We start from the raw sequence: 17,791 nt of genomic DNA on the forward strand, positions 1-17,791 counted from the left end.
CCAAATTCTTCCCAAATTCTTCCCAAAATTCCCCAAAATTCCCAATTTTTCACCTGAAATTCCCCCAAAATTCCCTATTTTTCCCAAAAAAACCCCAATTTTCCCCCAAAATCCCCAATTTTTCCCAAAAATCCCAAGTTTTTCCCCAAAATTCCCCCAAAATTCCCATTTTCACCCAAAATCCCCAAATTTTTCCCAAACTCCCCCCAAAATTCCCCCAAAATCCCCAAATTTCCCCCCAAAATGGCTCACCTTGATGTCGGGGGCGCCGCTGAACTGGGGGGGGCCGTTGAGCAGGGGGGTGGGCGCCCCTCCCCCCCCCTTGGGCTCGGGGAAGGGCGGGGTGGGGGAGGGGGGAGGGTTGGGGCCCAGCGGGGGGCCCAGCAGAGCCCCTCCCCCACTGCCCCCCAGAGAGCCCCCCGAGCTGGCCGGGGGAGGGGCGGAGCCGGGCTCCTTCCTGTGCGGGGAGGAAAGGGTTAAAATTGGGGGATTTGGGGTTAAAATTGGGGATTTTGGGGTTTTTTTGGGGTATTTTGGGGTTTGGGGGGGAGGGGCGGAGCCGGGCTCCTTCCTGTGCGGGGAGGAAAGGGTTAAATCGGGGTGAAATTGGGGATTTTGGGGTTCAAGGGGTTAAAATTGGGGGATTTGGGGTTAAAATTAGGGATTTTGGGGTTCAAAGGGTTAAAATTGGGGGATTTTGGGGAGGAAAGGGTTAAATTTGGGTGAGATCCGGGGGATTTGGGGTGAAAGGGTTAAAATTTGGGGATTTTTGGGGGGTGAAATTTGGGGTTGAAAGGGTTAAAATTGGGGTTTGATGGGGGAGGGGCAGCAGCCGGGCTCCTTCCTGTGTGGGGAGGAAAGGGTTAAACTGGGGTGTAATTGGGGTAAAAATCGGGGGTGAAAGGGTTAAATTTGGGGGTGAAAGGGTTAAAATTGGGGCTCTGGGGAGTTGAAATTTGGGGGTGAAAGGGTTAAAACTGGGAGATTTTTGGGGTTTTTTTTGGGGTGTTTTGGGGTTTTTGGGGGGAGGGGCAGAGCCGGGCTCCTTCCTGTGCGGGGAGGAAAGGGTTAAACCGGGGTGAAATGGGGGTGAAAGGGTTAAAACTGGGAGATTTTGGGGTTTTTTTGGGGATAGTTTGGGTTTTGGGGGGGAGGGGCGGAGCCGGGCTCCTTCCTGTGCGGGGAGGAAAGGGTTAAATTTGGGTTAAAATTGGGGGATTTGGGGTTAAAATTGGGGATTTTGGGGTTTTTTTGGGGTATTTTGGGGTTTTGGGGGGGAGGGGCGGAGCCGGGCTCCTTCCTGTGCGGGGAGGAAAGGGTTAAATTTGGGGGATTGTTGGGGTTAAAATTAGGGATTTTGGGGTTCAAAGGGTCAAAATTGGGGGATTTTGGGGAGGAAAGGGTTAAATTTGGGTGAAATCCGGGGGATTTGGGGTGAAAGGGTTAAAATTTGGGGATTTTTGGGGGGTGAAATTTGGGGTTGAAAGGGTTAAAATTGGGGCTTTGGGGAGTCGAAATTTGGGGGCGAAAGGGTTAAAAATTGGGGATTTGGGGCTCAAATTTGGGGGTGAAAGGGTTAAATTGGGGGATTTGGGGGTGAAAGGGTTAAATTGGGGATTTTTGGGGTCAAATTTGGGGATTTTCGGGTTAAATTGGGGGGTGAAAGGGTTAAATTGGGGGATTTTTGGGGTTTTTTGGGGTATTTTGGGGGTTTGGTGGGGGAGGGGCGGAGCCAGGGTCCTTCCTGCGCGGGGAGGAAAGGGTTAAACCGGGGTGAAATTGGGGAATTTGGGGGTGAAAGGGTTAAAATTGGGGATTTTTAGGGTGAAATTTGGGGGATTTTGGGATTTTTGGAACGGAGGGAATTTGGGGTATTTTTGGGGTGAATTTTGGGGTATTTCTGGGGGGAATTTTGGGAGGTTTTTAGGGTATTTCAGGATGGATTTTGGGGTGGATTTTGGGATATTTTTGGGATATTTTGGGATAGTTTTTTGGGTACTCACTGGGCGGCACTGGGGGGTTGTGTTTGGGGTGATTTTGGGATATTTTTGGGATGATTTTGGGATATTTTTGGGAGATTTTGGGGTGGATTTTGGGGTATTTTTGGCCTATTTTTGTGGGTATTTTTAGGAGGTTTTGGGGGTAGATTTTAGGATAATTTAGGATATTTTTGGGATATTTTGGGTACTCATTGAGCAGCACTGGGGGGTTGTGTTTGGGGTGATTTTAGGATATTTCGGGGATATTTTTGGGATATTTTGGGGTATTTTTGGCCTATTTTTGTGGGTATTTTTAGGAGGTTTTGGGGGTGGATTTCAGGGTATTTTTGGGGTGATTTTGGGATATTTTAGGACATTTTTGGGTACTCACTGGGCAGCACTGGGGGGTTGTGTTTAGGCTATTTCTGGGATATTTTTGGGGTGATTTTGGGTTATTTTTGGGTTATTTTAGGGGGTATTTCTGTGAGGTTTTTAGGGTGTATTTTAGGATATTTTGGGATATTTTTGGGGTGATTTTGGGATATTTTAGGAAATTTTGGGTACTCACTGGGCGGCACTGGGGGGTTGTGTTTAGGCTATTTTTGGGCTATTTTTGGGCTATTTTTGGGATATTTTAGGACATTTTGGGTACTCACTGAGCAGCACTGGGGGGTTGTGTTTGGGGGATTTTTGGGGTATTTTTGGGGTGATTTTAGGATATTTTTGGGGTGATTTTGGGTTATTTTTGGGTTATTTTAGGGGGTATTTCTGTGACGTTTTTAGGGTGTATTTTAGGATATTTTGGGATATTTTTGGGATATTTTAGGACATTTTGGGTACTCACTGGGCAGCACTGGGAGGTTGTGTTTGGGGTGATTTTGGGGTGATTTTGGGATATTTTTGGGGTGATTTTAGGATTTTTTGGGTACTCACTGGGCAGCACTGGGGGGGTTGAGTTTGGGGTATTTTTGGGGTGATTTTGGGGTGATTTTAGGATTTTTTGGTACTCACTGAGCAGCACTGGGGGGGTTCATCACCTGCTGTTGGCCCAGGGGGGGCTGGGCTGCCCCTCCCCCACTCAGCCCCGACTCTGAGGAACTTTCAGCAACAACAGAGCTGTAACCTGGGGGAGGGGAAAAGGGGGGTTAGGGACCCCAGAAACACCCCAAAACCACCCCAAAATAACCCCAAAATCACCCCAAAATAGCCCCAAAAATAACCCCAAAATAACCTCAAAAATAACCCCAAAACAGCCCCAAAATAGCCCCAAAAATACCCAAAATAACCCCAAAACCATCCCAAAAATACTCCAAAATAACCCCAAAAATAACCCCAAAACCACCCCAAAAATAACCCCAAAAACACCCCAAAATAACCCCAAAAACACCCCAAAATAACCCCAAAAATAACCCCAAAAATACCCCAAAATAGCCCCAAAAACACCCCAAAAATAACCCCAAACTAATCCCAAAAATAACCCCAAAATAGCCCCAAAAATAACCCCAAAACCACCCCAAAACCACCCCAAAATAACCCTAAAAAAGCCCCAAAAACACCCCAAAAATAACCCCAAATGAGCCCCAAAAATAACCCCAAATGAACCCCAAAAATAACCCCAAAACAGCACCAAAAATAGCACCAAAATAACCCCAAAAATAATCCCAAAACACCCCAAAAACACCCCAAAAATACCCAAAATAACCCCAAAAGTAACCCCAAAACAGCCCCAAAAACACCCCAAAGTAACCCCAAAACAGCCCCAAAAGCAGCCCCAAAAATAGCCCCAAAATAACCCCCAAAATAATCCCAAAACAGCCCCAAAACCACCCCAAAAATACCCCCTAAATACCCAAAATAACCCAAAAATAATCCCAAAATAGCCCCAAAACACCCCAAAAATAACCCCAAAATAACCCCAAAACAGCACCAAAAATAGCCCCAAAATAACCCCAAAAATAACCCCAAAAACACCCCAAAATAACCCCAAAAACACCCCAAAAGTAACCCCAAAATAACCCCAAAAATACCCCAAAATAGCCCCAAAAACACCCCAAAAATAACCCCAAACTAATCCCAAAAATAACCCCAAAATAGCCCCAAAAATAACCCCAAAACCACCCCAAAACCACCCCAAAATAACCCCAAAATAACCCCAAAAACACCCCAAAAATAACCCCAAAATAGCCCCAAAAATAACCCCAAAATAACCCCAAAATAGCCCCAAAACAGCACCAAAAATAATCCCAAAATAACCCAAAAACCACCCCAAAACCACCCCAAAATAACCCCAAAAATAACCCCAAAATAATCCCAAAAACACCCCAAAATAACCCCAAAACAGCACCAAAAATAGCCCCAAAATAACCCCAAAAATAACCCCAAAACAGCCCAAAAATAACCCCAAAATAACCCCAAAATAACCCCAAAAATAACCCCAAAATAACCCCAAAAACACCCCAAAATAACCTCAAAAATAACCCCAAAATAACCCCAAAAACATCCCAAAATAGCCCCAAAACACCCCAAAAATAACCCCAAAAATACCCCAAAAACACCCCAAAATAACCCCAAAACAGCACCAAAAATAACCCCAAAATAACCCCAAAGATAACCCCAAAACAGTCCCAAAAACACCCCAAAATAACCCCAAAAATACCCAAAATAACCCCAAAAGTAACCCCAAAATAACCCCAAAAATAACCCCAAAATAACCCAAAAACAGCCCCAAAAACACCCCAAAATAACCCCAAAAATAACCCCAAAATAACCCCAAAACCACCCCAAAATAACCCCAAAACAGCCCCAAAACCACCCCAAAATAGCCCCAAAAATACCCAAAATAACCCCAAAAGTAACCCCAAAAAAACCCCAAAACAGCCCCAAAAACACCCCAAAGTAACCCCAAAACAGCCCCAAATCCAGGCCCAAAAATAGCCCCAAAATAATCCCCAAAATAATCCCAAAACAGCCCCAAAACCACCCCAAAAATACCCCCTAAATACCCAAAATAGCCCCAAAACTAATCCCAAAAATAACCCCAAAACCACCCCAAAAATACCCCAAAAACACCTCAAAATAACCCCAAAATAACCCCAAAACAGCCCCAAAATAACCCCTAAATACCCAAAATAATCCCAAAAATAACCCCAAAACCACCCCAAAAATACCCCAAAAACATCCCAAAACCACCCCAAAATAACCCCAAAAATAACCCCAAAATAACCCAAAAAATACTCCAAAATAACCCCAAAACAGCCCCAAAAACACCCCAAAAATATCCAAAAATAACCCCAAAACTAACCCCAGAATAACCCCAAAACCACCCCAAAATAACCCCAAAAACACCCCAAAATAACCCAAATAAACTCCAAAAACAGCTCTAAAAAATCCCGAAACTTTCCCCCAAAAAACCCAAAAATAGCCCTAAAACATCCCAGAAACAACCTGAAAAAAACATCCCAGTCCATCCCAGTATAAACCAGTATCCCCCAATCCTATCCCAATCCCATCCCAGTCCCTCCCAGTGTCCCCCAGTCCCCATTTTTAACCCTTTCAGCTCATTTTTAACCCTTTCAGCTCCCTTTTCTCCCCTCCCAGTCCAATCCCAGTATAAACCAGTACACCCCAATCCCCTCCCAGTCACTCCCAGTCCCTCCCAGTTCATCCCACTGTCCCCCAATCCCCATTTTTAACCCTTTCAGCTCCCTTTTCCCCCCTCCCAGTCCCTCCCAGTATAAACCAGTACAACCCAATCCCCTCCCAGTTCCCTCCCAGTGCCCCCAAGTCCCCATTTTTAACCCTTTCAGCTCCCTTTTCCCCCTCCCAGTCCTTCCCAGTCACATCCCAGTATAAACCAGTATCCCCCAATCCCCTCCCAGTCACTCCTAGTCCCTCTCAATCTCCTCCCAATCCCTCCCAGTCCAAACCAGTAACCCCGATACCCATTTTTAACCCTTTCGGCTCCCTTTTCCCCCCTCCCAGTCCCTCCCAGTATAAACCAGTCCCTCCCAGTCCCTCCCAGTCCCAACCCAGTCCCTCCCAGTTCATCCCAGTGTCTCCCAATCCCTCCCAGTCTCCTCCCAGTCCCTCCCAGTAACCCCCAATCCCAATTTTCTCCAATTTTTAACCCTTTCGGCTCCCTTTTCCCCCCTCCCAGTCCCTCCCAGTATAAACCAGTCCCTCCCAGTCCCTCCCAGTCCCATCCCAGTATAAACCAGTGTCCCTCAATCCTCTCCCAGTCCCTCCCAGTTCATCCCAGTGTCCCCCAGTCCATCCCAATCCCCTCCCAGTCCCTCCCAGTGCCCCCCAATCCCCATTTTTAACCCTTTCAGCTCCCTTTTCCCCCCTCCCAGTCCCATCCCAGTATAAACCAGTATAAACCAGTATAACTCACTGGTGGCCCCGTTCTGCTTGCCGGCCTGGGGGGCGCTGGGGGGTCTGGCCTGGGGGGGTTGGGGGCTGGGGGGGCTGGGCTGGGGAGGGGCGACCGCCTGGGCGAGGGGGTGGGGGTGCTGGGGGGAGGGCGCTGCCGCCGCCGCCCCTCCCTCCCGCCGCCCTCCCCCACCCGCTTTGGCCCCCCGGAGGCGGAGGGTGGGGAGGGGCGGAGGAGCCCCCGAGGCGGGGGGCCCAGGGGGCGGGGGGCCGAGGGGGAAGGGGAGGGGGGGCGGGGGAGGGGGTGGGGGTGGGGGAGGGGCTTGGAGCCGTTCTTGGCGGGAGACTGCGGAAAAATAATTAATTAATTGTTAATTAGTTAATTAGAGAAATTGCTAATTGGGGGAGTCATCGATTAGCAGGGATCGATAATTGGGGGGTAATCAGTTATTGGGGATCAATCATTGGGGATCAATAATTGGGGAGTAATCAGTAATTGGAGATCAATAACTGGGGAGTAATCAGTTATTGGAGATCAATAAATGGGGAGTAACCAATTATTGGGAATCAATAAATGGGGAGTAATCAATTATTGAGGATCAATAACTGGGGATCAATAAATGGAGAGTAATCAATTATTGGAGATCAATCATTTGGGGTAATCAATTATTGGGAATCAATCATTGGGGATCAATAATTGGGGAGTAATCAGTTATTGGACATCAATAATTGGAGAGTAATCAGTTATTAGAGATCAATCATTGGAGAGTAATCAATTATTGGAGATCAATCATTGGGGAGTAATCAATTATTGGGGATCAGTAATTGGGGAATAATCAGTTATTGGAGATCAATAACTGGGAAATAATCAATTATTGGAGATCCATAATTGGGGAATAATCAATTATTGGAGATCAATAATTGCAGAGTAATCAGTTATTGGAGATCAGTAATTGGAGATCAATAACTGGAGAGTAATCAGTTATTGGAGATCAATAACTGGGGAGTAACCAATTATTGGGAATCAATAAATGGGGAGTAATCAATTATTGAGAATCAATAACTGGGGATCAATAACTGGAAAGTAATCAATTATTGGAGATCAATCATTGAGGAATAATCAATTATTTGGAATCAATCATTGGGGATCAGTAATTGGGGAGTAATCAGTTATTTGGGATCAATCACTGAGGAGTAATCAGTTATTATTGGAAATCAATCATTGGGGAGTAATCAATTATCAGGGATCAATCATTGGGGGAATAATCAATTATTGGGGATCAATAAATGGGGAGTAATCAGTTATTGGAGATCAATAAATGGGGAGTAATCAATTATGGGGGATCAATCACTGGGGAGTAATTAATTATCGGAGATCAATAATTGGGGAGTAATCAATTATTGGGGATCAATCATTGGGGAGCAATCAGTTATTGGAGATCAATAATTGGAGAGTAATCAATTATTGGGGATCAATAACTGGGGAGTAACCAATTATTGGGAATCAATAAATGGGGAGTAATCAATTATTGAGGATCAATAACTGGGGATCAATAACTGGAGAGTAATCAATTATTGGAGATCAATCATTGAGGAATAATCAATTATTGGGAATCAATCATTGGGGATCAATAATTGGGGAGTAATCAGTTATTGGAGATCAATCACTGGGGAGTAATCAGTTATTTGGAATCAATTATTGGGGGAATAATCAATTATTGGGGATCAATAACTGGAGAGTAATCAATTATTGGAGATCAATAAATGGGGAATAATCAATTATTGGGGATCAATCATAGGGGAGTAATCAGTTATTGGTGATCAATTGGAGGGAATAATCAATTATTTTGATGAAGACCAGATTAATTAATTAATGGAAAAAGGAATAAAGTGGAGAAAACTTAATAAATTAATCAATAAAGTACAAAATAATCAATTATTGGTGATCAATCACTGGGGAATAATCAATTATTGGTGATCAATTGGAGGGGATAATCAATTATTTTGATTAAGTGCAGATTAATTAATTATTTGAGAAGAGAATAAAATAGAAAAGATTCAATAAATTAATGGATTAAGTGTGAAATAATCAATTAATGGGAAAATAATAAAGTGGAGAAAATTTGATAAATTAATAGGTTAAGTGCAAATTAATCGATTAATTAATCAATTAATGGGGAAAAGAATAAAGTGGAAAAGACTTGGTAAATTAATAGATTAAGTGCAAATTAATTGATTAATTAATCAATTAATGGGGAAAATAATAAAATGAGAAACATTTCATACATTAATAGATTAAGTGCAAATTAATTGATTAATTAATCAATTAATGGAGAAAATAATAAAGTGGAAAAGACTTGGTAAATTAATAGATTAAGTACAAATTAATCGATTAATTAATCAATTAATGGGGAAAATAATGAAGTGGAGAAAACTTGATTCATTAATCGATTAATTTGCATTTAATCTATTAATTCATCAATTAATGGGGAAAATAAAGTAGAGAAGACTTGATAAATTAATTAAGTGCAAATTAATCGATTAATTAATGAATCAATTAATGGGGAAGGGAATAAAACGGGGTTTGATTAATTAATGGATTTATCAGAAAGGTGATTAAATGGGGAGAAAATAAAATGAAGAAATTTCATAATTAATGAATTAAGTGTGGATTAATCAATTAATTAGGAAGGGAATAAAGCAGGGGATTGATTGATTAATGGATTAATTAAAGGTAATTAATTAATTAGCAATTAACACTCTCACCTGTCCCACCTCGCTGTCGGTGGATCGACCTCGTTTCTTGTCATCCTCTGAATTCTCCTGGGAAAAAAATTAATTAATTGGTTAATTAATTGATTAATTGATTGATTAATTAATTGATTAATTCATTGATTAATTAACAGGAGAATTGATTAGGGGTGATCAGTTATTGGGGGAGGAGAAAAATGGAGAGAAAAAACCTAAATTTGGGGATTTTTGGGGTCGTTTGAGGTGTTTTGGGGTCAATTTTTTGGGGGATTTTTTTGGGGGTTTTTTGAGTGATTTTTTGGGATTTTTGGGGGTTTTTTTGGTGTTTTTGGAGTGATTTTTTGGGGTTTTTGAGGTGATTTTTTGGGGTTTTTGAGGTGATTTTTTGGGGTTTTTGAGGTGATTTTTTGGGGTTTTTGAGGTGATTTTTTGGTGTTTTTGGAGTGATTTTTTGGGGTTTTTGAGGTGATTTTTTGGGGTTTTTGAGGTGATTTTTTGGAGTTTTTGAGGTGATTTTTTGGGGTTTTTGAGGTGATTTTTTGGAGTTTTTGAGGTGATTTTTTGGGGTTTTTGAGGTGATTTTGGGGTGGGGTTTTTGAGGTGATTTTTGGGGTTTTTGAGGTGATTTTTTGGGGTTTTTGAGGTGATTTTTTGGGGTTTTTGAGGTGATTTTTTGGGGTTTTTGAGGTGATTTTTTGGGGTTTTTGAGGTGATTTTTTGGGGTTTTTGAGGTGATTTTTTGGGGTTTTTGAGGTGATTTTTTGGGGTTTTTGGGGTGATTTTTTGGGGTTTTTGAGGTGATTTTTTGGGGTTTTTGAGGTGATTTTTTTGGGTTTTTGAGGTGATTTTTTGGGGTTTTTGGGGTGATTTTTGTAGGATTTTGGAGTGATTTTTGGGGTTTTTGCAGGGATTTTTTGGGGGTTTTGGGTGATTTTTTGGGGGTTTTTGCAGGCATTTTTGGGATTTTTGCAGGGATTTTTTGGGGTGATTTTTTTGGTTTTTGCAGGGATTTTTTGGGGTTTTGCAGGGATTTTTTTGGATTTTGGGGTGATTTTTTGGGGGTTTTGGGTGATTTTTTTGGATTTTGGGGTGATTTTTTGGGTTTTTGGGGTTATTATTTGGGGTTTTTGGGGTGATTTTTGGGGGGTTTTGGGGTGATTTTTTTGGGTTTTTGCAGGGATTTTTTTAGGATTTTGGAATGATTTTTTGGGGGTTTTGGGGTGTTTTTTTTTGGATTTTGGGGTCATTTTTTGGGGTTTTTGCAGAGTTTTTTTTTATTTTGGGGTGATTTTTTGGGGTTTTGCAGGGATTTTTTGGGGTTTTTGGGGTGTTTTTTTGGGATTTTGGGGTTATTTTGGGGGGGTTTGGGTGATTTTTTGGTGTTTTTGGGGTGATTTTTTGGGATTTTGCAGCGATTTTTTGGGGGTTTTGGGTGATTTTTTTTGGGGTGATTGTTTTTGGATTTTGGGGTGATTTTTTGGGGTTTTTGCAGGGATTTTTTTTGGATTTCGGGGTGATTTTTTGAGGGTTTTGGGGTGATTTTTTTTTGGATTTTGGGGTCATTGTTTTAGGTTTTTGCAGGGATTTTTGGGGGATTTTCGGGTGATTTTTTTTTTGATTTTGGGATGATTTTTTGGGGGATTTGGGGTGATTTTTTGGGGTGATTTTTTTGATTTTGGGGTGATTTTTTTAGGGGTTTTGGGGCCATTTTTTTGGGTTTTGGGGTTATTTTTGGGGGGATTTTTTGGGGTTTGGGGGGTTTTGGGGGATTTTTGGGATGGTTTTGGGGTATTTCAGGGGAGTTTTGGGGTGGTTGGAGCGTTTTTGGGATATTTTAGGCTGTTTTTGGGGTTGGATATTTTCAGGGTGGTTTTAGCTGTTTTTGGAGTGATTTTTGGGGAATTTTTGGGGTATTTTGGGTTGTTTTAAAGCTGATTTTTGGGCTATTTGGGGCTATTTTAAAGCCGATTTTTGCACTATTTTGGGCTGATTTTAAATCAAATTTTTGGGGAATTTTGGGCTATTTTGGGTGATTTTAAATCCGATTTTTGGGCTATTTTGGGTGATTTTGGGGTGATTTTTGGGCTATTTTGGGTGATTTTAAATCCGATTTTTGGGCTATTTTGGGCTGATTTTAAATCCAATTTTTTGGTTATTTTGGGTAATTTTAAAGCCAATTTTTGGGCTACTTTGGGCTATTTTAAAGCCGATTTTTGGGCTATTTTGGGCTATTTCAAAGCCGATTTTTGGGCTATTTCGAAGCAGATTTTTGGGATATTTTTAGGATGTTTTTGGGGTTTCACTCACAGCATTGGCAGCAGGGCTGGGTGGGATTGGGGAGCTGGAGGTGGTGGAGGTTGGAGTGCTTTGGGGCATTTTGGGCTATTTTGGGGTGATTTTAAATCTGATTTTTGGGCTATTTTGGGTGATTTTGGGGCAGATTTTTGGGCTATTTTGGGGTGATTTTAAATCAAATTTTTTGGGATTTTCGGCTATTTTGGGCTATTTTAAAGTCAATTTTTGGGCTACTTTGGGCTATTTTAAAGTCAATTTTTGGGCTATTTTGGGCTATTTTAAAGCCAATTTTTGGGCTATTTTGGGTGATTTTAAATCAAATTTCTGGGGTATTTTGGGTTATTTTAGGTGATTTCAAAGCCGATTTTTGGGCTACTTTGGGCTATTTTAAAGCAGATTTTTGGGCTATTTTGGGTGATTTTGGGGCATTTTGGGCTATTCTGGGTGATTTTAAAGCCGATTTTTGGGCTATTTTAAAGCGGATTTTTCTGGGGTGTCTCAGGATGATTTCAGGATATTTTTAGGATATTTTTGGGGTCTCACTCACAGCATTGGCAGCAGGGCTGGGTGGGATTGGGGAGCTGGAGGTGGTGGAGGTGGGAGTGATTTTGGGCTATTTTGGGCTATTTTGGGGTGATTTTAAATCCGATTTTTGGGCTATTTTGGGCAATTTTGGGGTGATTTTTGGGCTATTTTGGGCTATTTTAAATCCGATTTTTGGGCTATTTTGGGCTATTTTAAAGCCAATTTTTGGGCTATTTTAAATCCGATTTTTGGGCTATTTTTGGCTATTTAAAAGCCGATTTTTGGGCTATTTTGGGCTATTTTAAAGCGGATTTTTCTGGGGTGTCTCAGGATGATTTCAGGATATTTTTAGGATATTTTTTGGGGTTTCACTCACAGCATTGGCAGCAGGGCTGGGTGGGATTGGGGAGCTGGAGGTGGTGGAGGTGGGAGTGAGTTTGGGGCATTTTGGGCTGTTTTGGGCTATTTTAAAGCCGATTTTTGGGCTATTTTGGGCTGATTTTTGGGGTGATTTTTGGGCTATTTTGGATTATTTTAAAGCTGATTTTTGGGGTATTTTGGGTGATTTTAAAGCCGATTTTTAGTATATTTTAAAGCCAATTTTGGGCTATTTGGGGCTATTTTAAAGCCGATTTTTGGGCTATTTTGGGCAATTTTGGGGCAGATTTTTGGGCTATTTTGGGCTGATTTTAAATCCGATTTTTGGGCTATTCTGGGTGATTTCAAAGCGGATTTTTGGGCTATTTTGGGCTATTTTAAAGCCGATTTTTGGGCTATTTTAAAGCCGATTTTTGGGCTATTTTAAAGCGGATTTTTGGGATATTTTTGGGGTATTTTTGGGGTTTCACTCACAGCATTGGCAGCAGGGCTGGGTGGGATTGGGGAGCTGGAGGTGGTGGAGGTGGGAGTGCTGCTGCTCTGGTTGAAGATCTCATCCTCCATCTGCGAGTGGCTCGGCGGGGATGTCGCCACCAGGGCCTGGGCTGGGGGGACAGGGGGCTCTGTGGGCATCCCAAAAACACCCCAAAAACACCCCAAAAACACCCCAAAATCCCAGCCAAAACCACCCCAAAATCCCACCCAAAAAACCCCAAAATCCCAGCCAAATCCACCCCAAAATCCCACCTAAAAAACCCCAAAATTCCACCTAAAAAACCCCAAAATCCCACCCAAAAAACCCCAAAACCACCCCAAAATCCCAGCCAAATCCACCCCAAAATCCCACCTAAAAAAACCCAAAATCCCACCCTAAAAAACCCCAAAATCCCACCTAAAAACCCCAAATCCCACCCCAAAAAATCCCACCTAAAAACCCCCAAAATCCCACCTAAAAAACCCCAAAATCCCACCCAAAAAACCCCAAAACCACCCCAAAATCCCAGCCAAATCCACCCCAAAATCCCTAAAAAACCCAAAATCACAAACCCCAAAATCCCACCTAAACCCCAAATCCACCCAAAATCATAAAAACCCCCAAAATCCCACCTAAAAACCCCCAAAAACTACCAAAATCCCACCCAAAAAACCCCAAAATCCCACCTAAAAAACCCCAAAATCCCAACCCAAAAACACCAAAATCCCACCCCAAAAACCACCAAAATCCCACCCAAAAGACCCCAAAATCCCACCCAAAAAACCCCAAAAACACCCCAAAATCCCACCCAGAACCCCCCTGGGCCTCCCAGAAAAATCCCCATTCCAAACCCCCGTTTGCTCCCAAAGAAACCCATTTTGTCCCCAAACAAGCCCATTTTTCTCCCCAAAAAAACCTATTTTGTTCCCAAAAAACCCCATTTCTCTCCCCAAAAACCTCATTTTTCTCCCCCAAAAAAACCCATCTTGCTCTTAAAAAAAACCCATTTTTCTCCCCCAAAAATAACATTTTTCTCCCCCAAAAATAACATTTTTCTCCCCAAAAAAACTCCATCTTGCTCCTAAAAAAAATAAAATTCTCCCCCAAAACCCCTATTTTTCTCCCTAAAAAATCCATTTTTCTCCCCCCAAAAACCCCCATTCTGCTCCCCAAAAATCCCATTTTGCTCCCAAAAAATAAAAATTTTCTCCCCCAAAAAACCATTTTTCCCCTTTTCCCACCCTTTTTTTCCCATTTCCCCCATTTTTTCCCATTTCCCCCCATTTTTTACCATTTCCCCTCCATTTTCCCCATTTTTTGTGGTTTTTTCCCATTTTTTTGGTTTTTTTTCCCATTTCTCCCCATTTTTTTCCATTTCTCCCCCATTTTTTCCCATTATTCCTCAATTTTTCCCATTTCCCCTCCGTTTTCCCCACTTTTTTGTGGTTTTTTCCCATTTTTTTGTGTTTTTTTCCCATTTTTTTGTGGTTTTTTCCCACTTTTTTGTGGTTTTTTCCCACTTTTTTGTGGTTTTTTCCCATTTTTTTGTGGTTTTTTCCCATTTTTTTGTGGTTTTTTCCCCATTTTCCCCATTTTTCCCCATTTTCCCTCCATTTTCCCCATTTTTTGGTGGTTTTTTCCCATTTTTTTGTGTGTTTTTTTCCCTTTTTTTTGTGTTTTTTTCCCATTTTTTGGTGGTTTTTTGCCATTTTTTGGTTTTCCCATTTTTCCCCATTTCCCCCATTTTTCCCCATTTTCCCCATTTTCCCCATTTCCCCATTTCCCCTCCATTTTCCCCATTTTGGTGGTTTGTTCCCTTTTTTTGTGGTTTTCCCTTTCTTGTGGTTTTTCCCCATTTTTGTGGTTTTCCCTTTGTGGTTTCCCACTTTTTTCTGTTTTTTTCCCATTTTTTGGTGGTTTTTTGCCATTTTTTTGTGGTTTTTTCCCCATTTCCCCCCATTTTCCCCCCATTTTCCCCATTTCCCCTCCATTTCCCCTCCATTTTCCCCATTTTTTGGGGGATTTTTTTCCCATTTTTTGGTGTTTTTTTCCCTTTTTTTGTGGTTTTTTCCCACTTTTTTGTGGTTTTTTCCCATTTTTTTGTGTTTTTTTCCCATTTTTTTGTGGTTTTTTCCCCATTTCCCCCCATTTTCCCCATTTCCCCTCCATTTTCCCCATTTTTTGGTGGTTTTTTCCCATTTTTTTGTGTTTTTTTCCCTTTTTTGTGTTTTTTTCCCATTTTTTGGTGGTTTTTTGCCATTTTTTGGTGGTTTTTTTCCCCATTTTTCCCCATTTTCCCCCATTTTCCCCATTTCCCCTCCATTTCCCCTCCATTTTCCCCATTTTTTGGTGGTTTTTTCCCATTTTTTGGTGGTTTTTTCCCTTTTTTTGGTAGTTTTTTCCCATTTTTTTGTGTTTTTTTCCCTTTTTTTTGGTGGTTTTTTCCCTTTTTTTGGTGTTTTTTTCCCATTTTTTGGTGTTTTTTTCCCATTTTTCCCCATTTCTCCCCATTTTTTTGCGTTCCTCCCTCCTTACGAATGTCATCCAGGTCGAGATCATCGTATAAAAACTCGTTTTCCTCGAAGTCAGGCTCCTGGCAGGAATCCACATAATATTCCACGTCGTCCTTCAGCTTCCTGACAGGATCCACGGGGATCGAGTCGTTGTCCAACATCCTCAGCAGGGTTTCCAACATCCTCACGTGGAAACGGTGACGTTCCACCTGCCGCTTCAGAGCCTCGATGCGGTCCTGCTTCTGGGGGAAAAAACCCCAAAAACGGGAAAATTACAGTCAGGAATCCCTTAAAACCATAAATAATCAATGGGAATGGGATTGGGATCTGTGGGATCAATGGAAATCCTATAGGATTCAACCCAAAATCTGGATGTGGAACTGCTGTTGTTCCACCTGCCGCTTGAGAGCCTCGATCCTGTCCTGCTTCTGGGGGAAAAAACCCCAAAAACGGGAAAAATACAGTTAAAAATTCATTATAACCGTAAATAATCCATGGGAATGGGATTGGGATCTGAGAAATCCTATGGGATTATCAGGGATTGAATCCCAAAATCTGGATGTGGAACTGATGTTGTTCCACCTGCTGCTTCAGAGCCTCGATGCGGTCCTGCTTCTGGGGGAAAAAACCCCAAAAACGGGAAAAATTGGGTTAGAAAATCCATATAATCGTAAATAATCCATGGGAATGGCTGTGAGATTTATGGGATCCTATGGGATTATCAGGGATTCAATCCCAAAATCTGGATGTGGAACTGCTGTTGTTCCACCTGCCGCTTCAGGGCCTCGATGCTGTCCTGCTTCTGGGGGAAAAAACCCCAAAAACGGGAAAAATCCGGTTAGAAAATCCATATAATCATCAATGATCCATGGGAATGGGATTAGGATCTGAGAAATCCTATAGGATTGAACCCAAAATCTGGATGTGGAACTGCTGTTGTTCCACCTGCCGCTTGAGAGCCTCGATCCTGTGCTGCTTCTGGGGGAAAAAACCCCAAAAACGGGAAAAATTGAGTTAGAAAATCCATATAATCATGTAAATGATCAATGGGAATGGCTGTGGGATTTATGGGATCCTATGGTTATCAGGGATTCAATCCCAAAATCTGGATGTGAACTGCTGTTGTTCCACCCGCTCAGGGCCTCGATGCTGTCCTGCCTGGGAAAAAACCCCAAAAACGGGAAAAATCCGGTTAGAAAATCCATATAATCATCAATGATCCATGGGAATGGGATGGATCTGAAATCCTATAGGATTGAACCCAAAATCTGGATGTGGAACTGCTGTTGTTCCACCTGCCGCTTGAGAGCCTCGATCCTGTGCTGCTTCTGGGGGAAAAAACCCCAAAAACGGGAAAAATTGAGTTAAAAAATCCATATAATCATCAATGATCAATGGGAATAGCTGTGGGATTTATGGGATCCTATGGGATTGAATCCCAACATCCTGCTGTGGGGTGATTTGGGGTGATTTTGGGGTTTTTGGGGTGATTTGGGGTGGTTTTGGGGTTTTTGGGGTGATTTGGGGTGGTTTTGGGGGGATTTTGGGTGATTTTGGGGTGTTTCTGGGGTGATTTTGGGTTTTTGGGGTTGATTTGGGGTATTTTGGGGTGATTTGGGGTGATTTTGGGGCGTTTTTGTAGTATTTTTGGGGTGTTTTTGGGGTGATTTGTGGTGTTTTATAGGATTTTGGGGTGATTTTGAGTGATTTTGGGTGATTTTGGGGTATTTTCGAATGATTTTGGGGTTTTTTAATGGGATTTTGGGGTGATTTTTGTGTTTAATGGGACTTCGGGGTGGTTTTGGGGTGATTTTGGGTGTTTTTGTGGAATTTTGTGGTGTTTTAAGGCATTTTGGGGCTCATTTGGGGTGTTTTATGGGATTTTGGGGCGATTTGGGGTGATTTGGGGTGTTTTTAGGGGATCTTGCAGTGTTTTTATGGAATTCTGGGGTGGTTTTGGAGTGTTTTTGGGGTATTTTGGTGTGTTTTTAGGGTATTTTGGGGTGATTTTGTGTGGTTTTGGGGTGTTTTTGGGGTGATTTTGGGGTAATTTAGGGCATTTTGGGGTGATTTTGTGTGGTTTTGGTATTTTGGGTTGTTTTTGGTGCATTTTGGGTTGTTTTTGGTGTAATTTTGGGGTGTTTTTGGGGTGATTTTGGTGCATTTTGGGTTGTTTTTGGTGTATTTTGGGGTGTTTTTGGGGTGATTTTGGGTATTTTGGGGTGTCTGTGGGATTTTGGGTTGTTTTTGGTATATTTTGGGGTGTTTTTGGGGTATTTTGGGGTGATTTTGTGTGTTTTTGGGGTGATTTTGGTGCATTTTGGGTTGTTTTTGGTGTATTTTGGGGTGTTTTTGGGGTGATTTTGGGTATTTTGGAGTGATTTAGGGTGTTTTTGGGGTGATTTTGGGTGTTTTTGGGGTGATTTTGGGGTATTTTGGGGTGTTTTTGGGGTGATTTTGGGTATTTTGGGGTGATTTAGGGTGGTTTTGGGGTATTTTGGGCT

General features: G+C 42.0%; 1 protein-coding gene across 1 annotated transcript in view; it reads right to left on the reverse strand.

Moving 5' to 3' along the window:
- Positions 1-17,791, reverse strand: part of CNOT3 (CCR4-NOT transcription complex subunit 3) — a 49,191-nt gene that overhangs the window by 11,050 nt on the left and 20,350 nt on the right. The window contains exons 8-14 of the mRNA XM_085045668.1: positions 15,310-15,529; positions 12,774-12,904; positions 9,117-9,173; positions 6,548-6,696; positions 6,373-6,509; positions 2,991-3,102; positions 253-457 (exon numbers count right to left, since the gene is read on the reverse strand). Coding sequence (XP_084901794.1) covers positions 253-457; positions 2,991-3,102; positions 6,373-6,509; positions 6,548-6,696; positions 9,117-9,173; positions 12,774-12,904; positions 15,310-15,529 — 1,011 coding nt within the window. The remainder of the gene's footprint in view (positions 1-252; positions 458-2,990; positions 3,103-6,372; positions 6,510-6,547; positions 6,697-9,116; positions 9,174-12,773; positions 12,905-15,309; positions 15,530-17,791) is intronic.

The sequence above is a fragment of the Lichenostomus cassidix genome, unplaced genomic scaffold (assembly GCF_008360975.1).
Source record: "Lichenostomus cassidix isolate B80296 unplaced genomic scaffold, HeHo_3.0 HiC_scaffold_38, whole genome shotgun sequence".
Lineage (NCBI taxonomy): Eukaryota > Metazoa > Chordata > Aves > Passeriformes > Meliphagidae > Lichenostomus > Lichenostomus cassidix.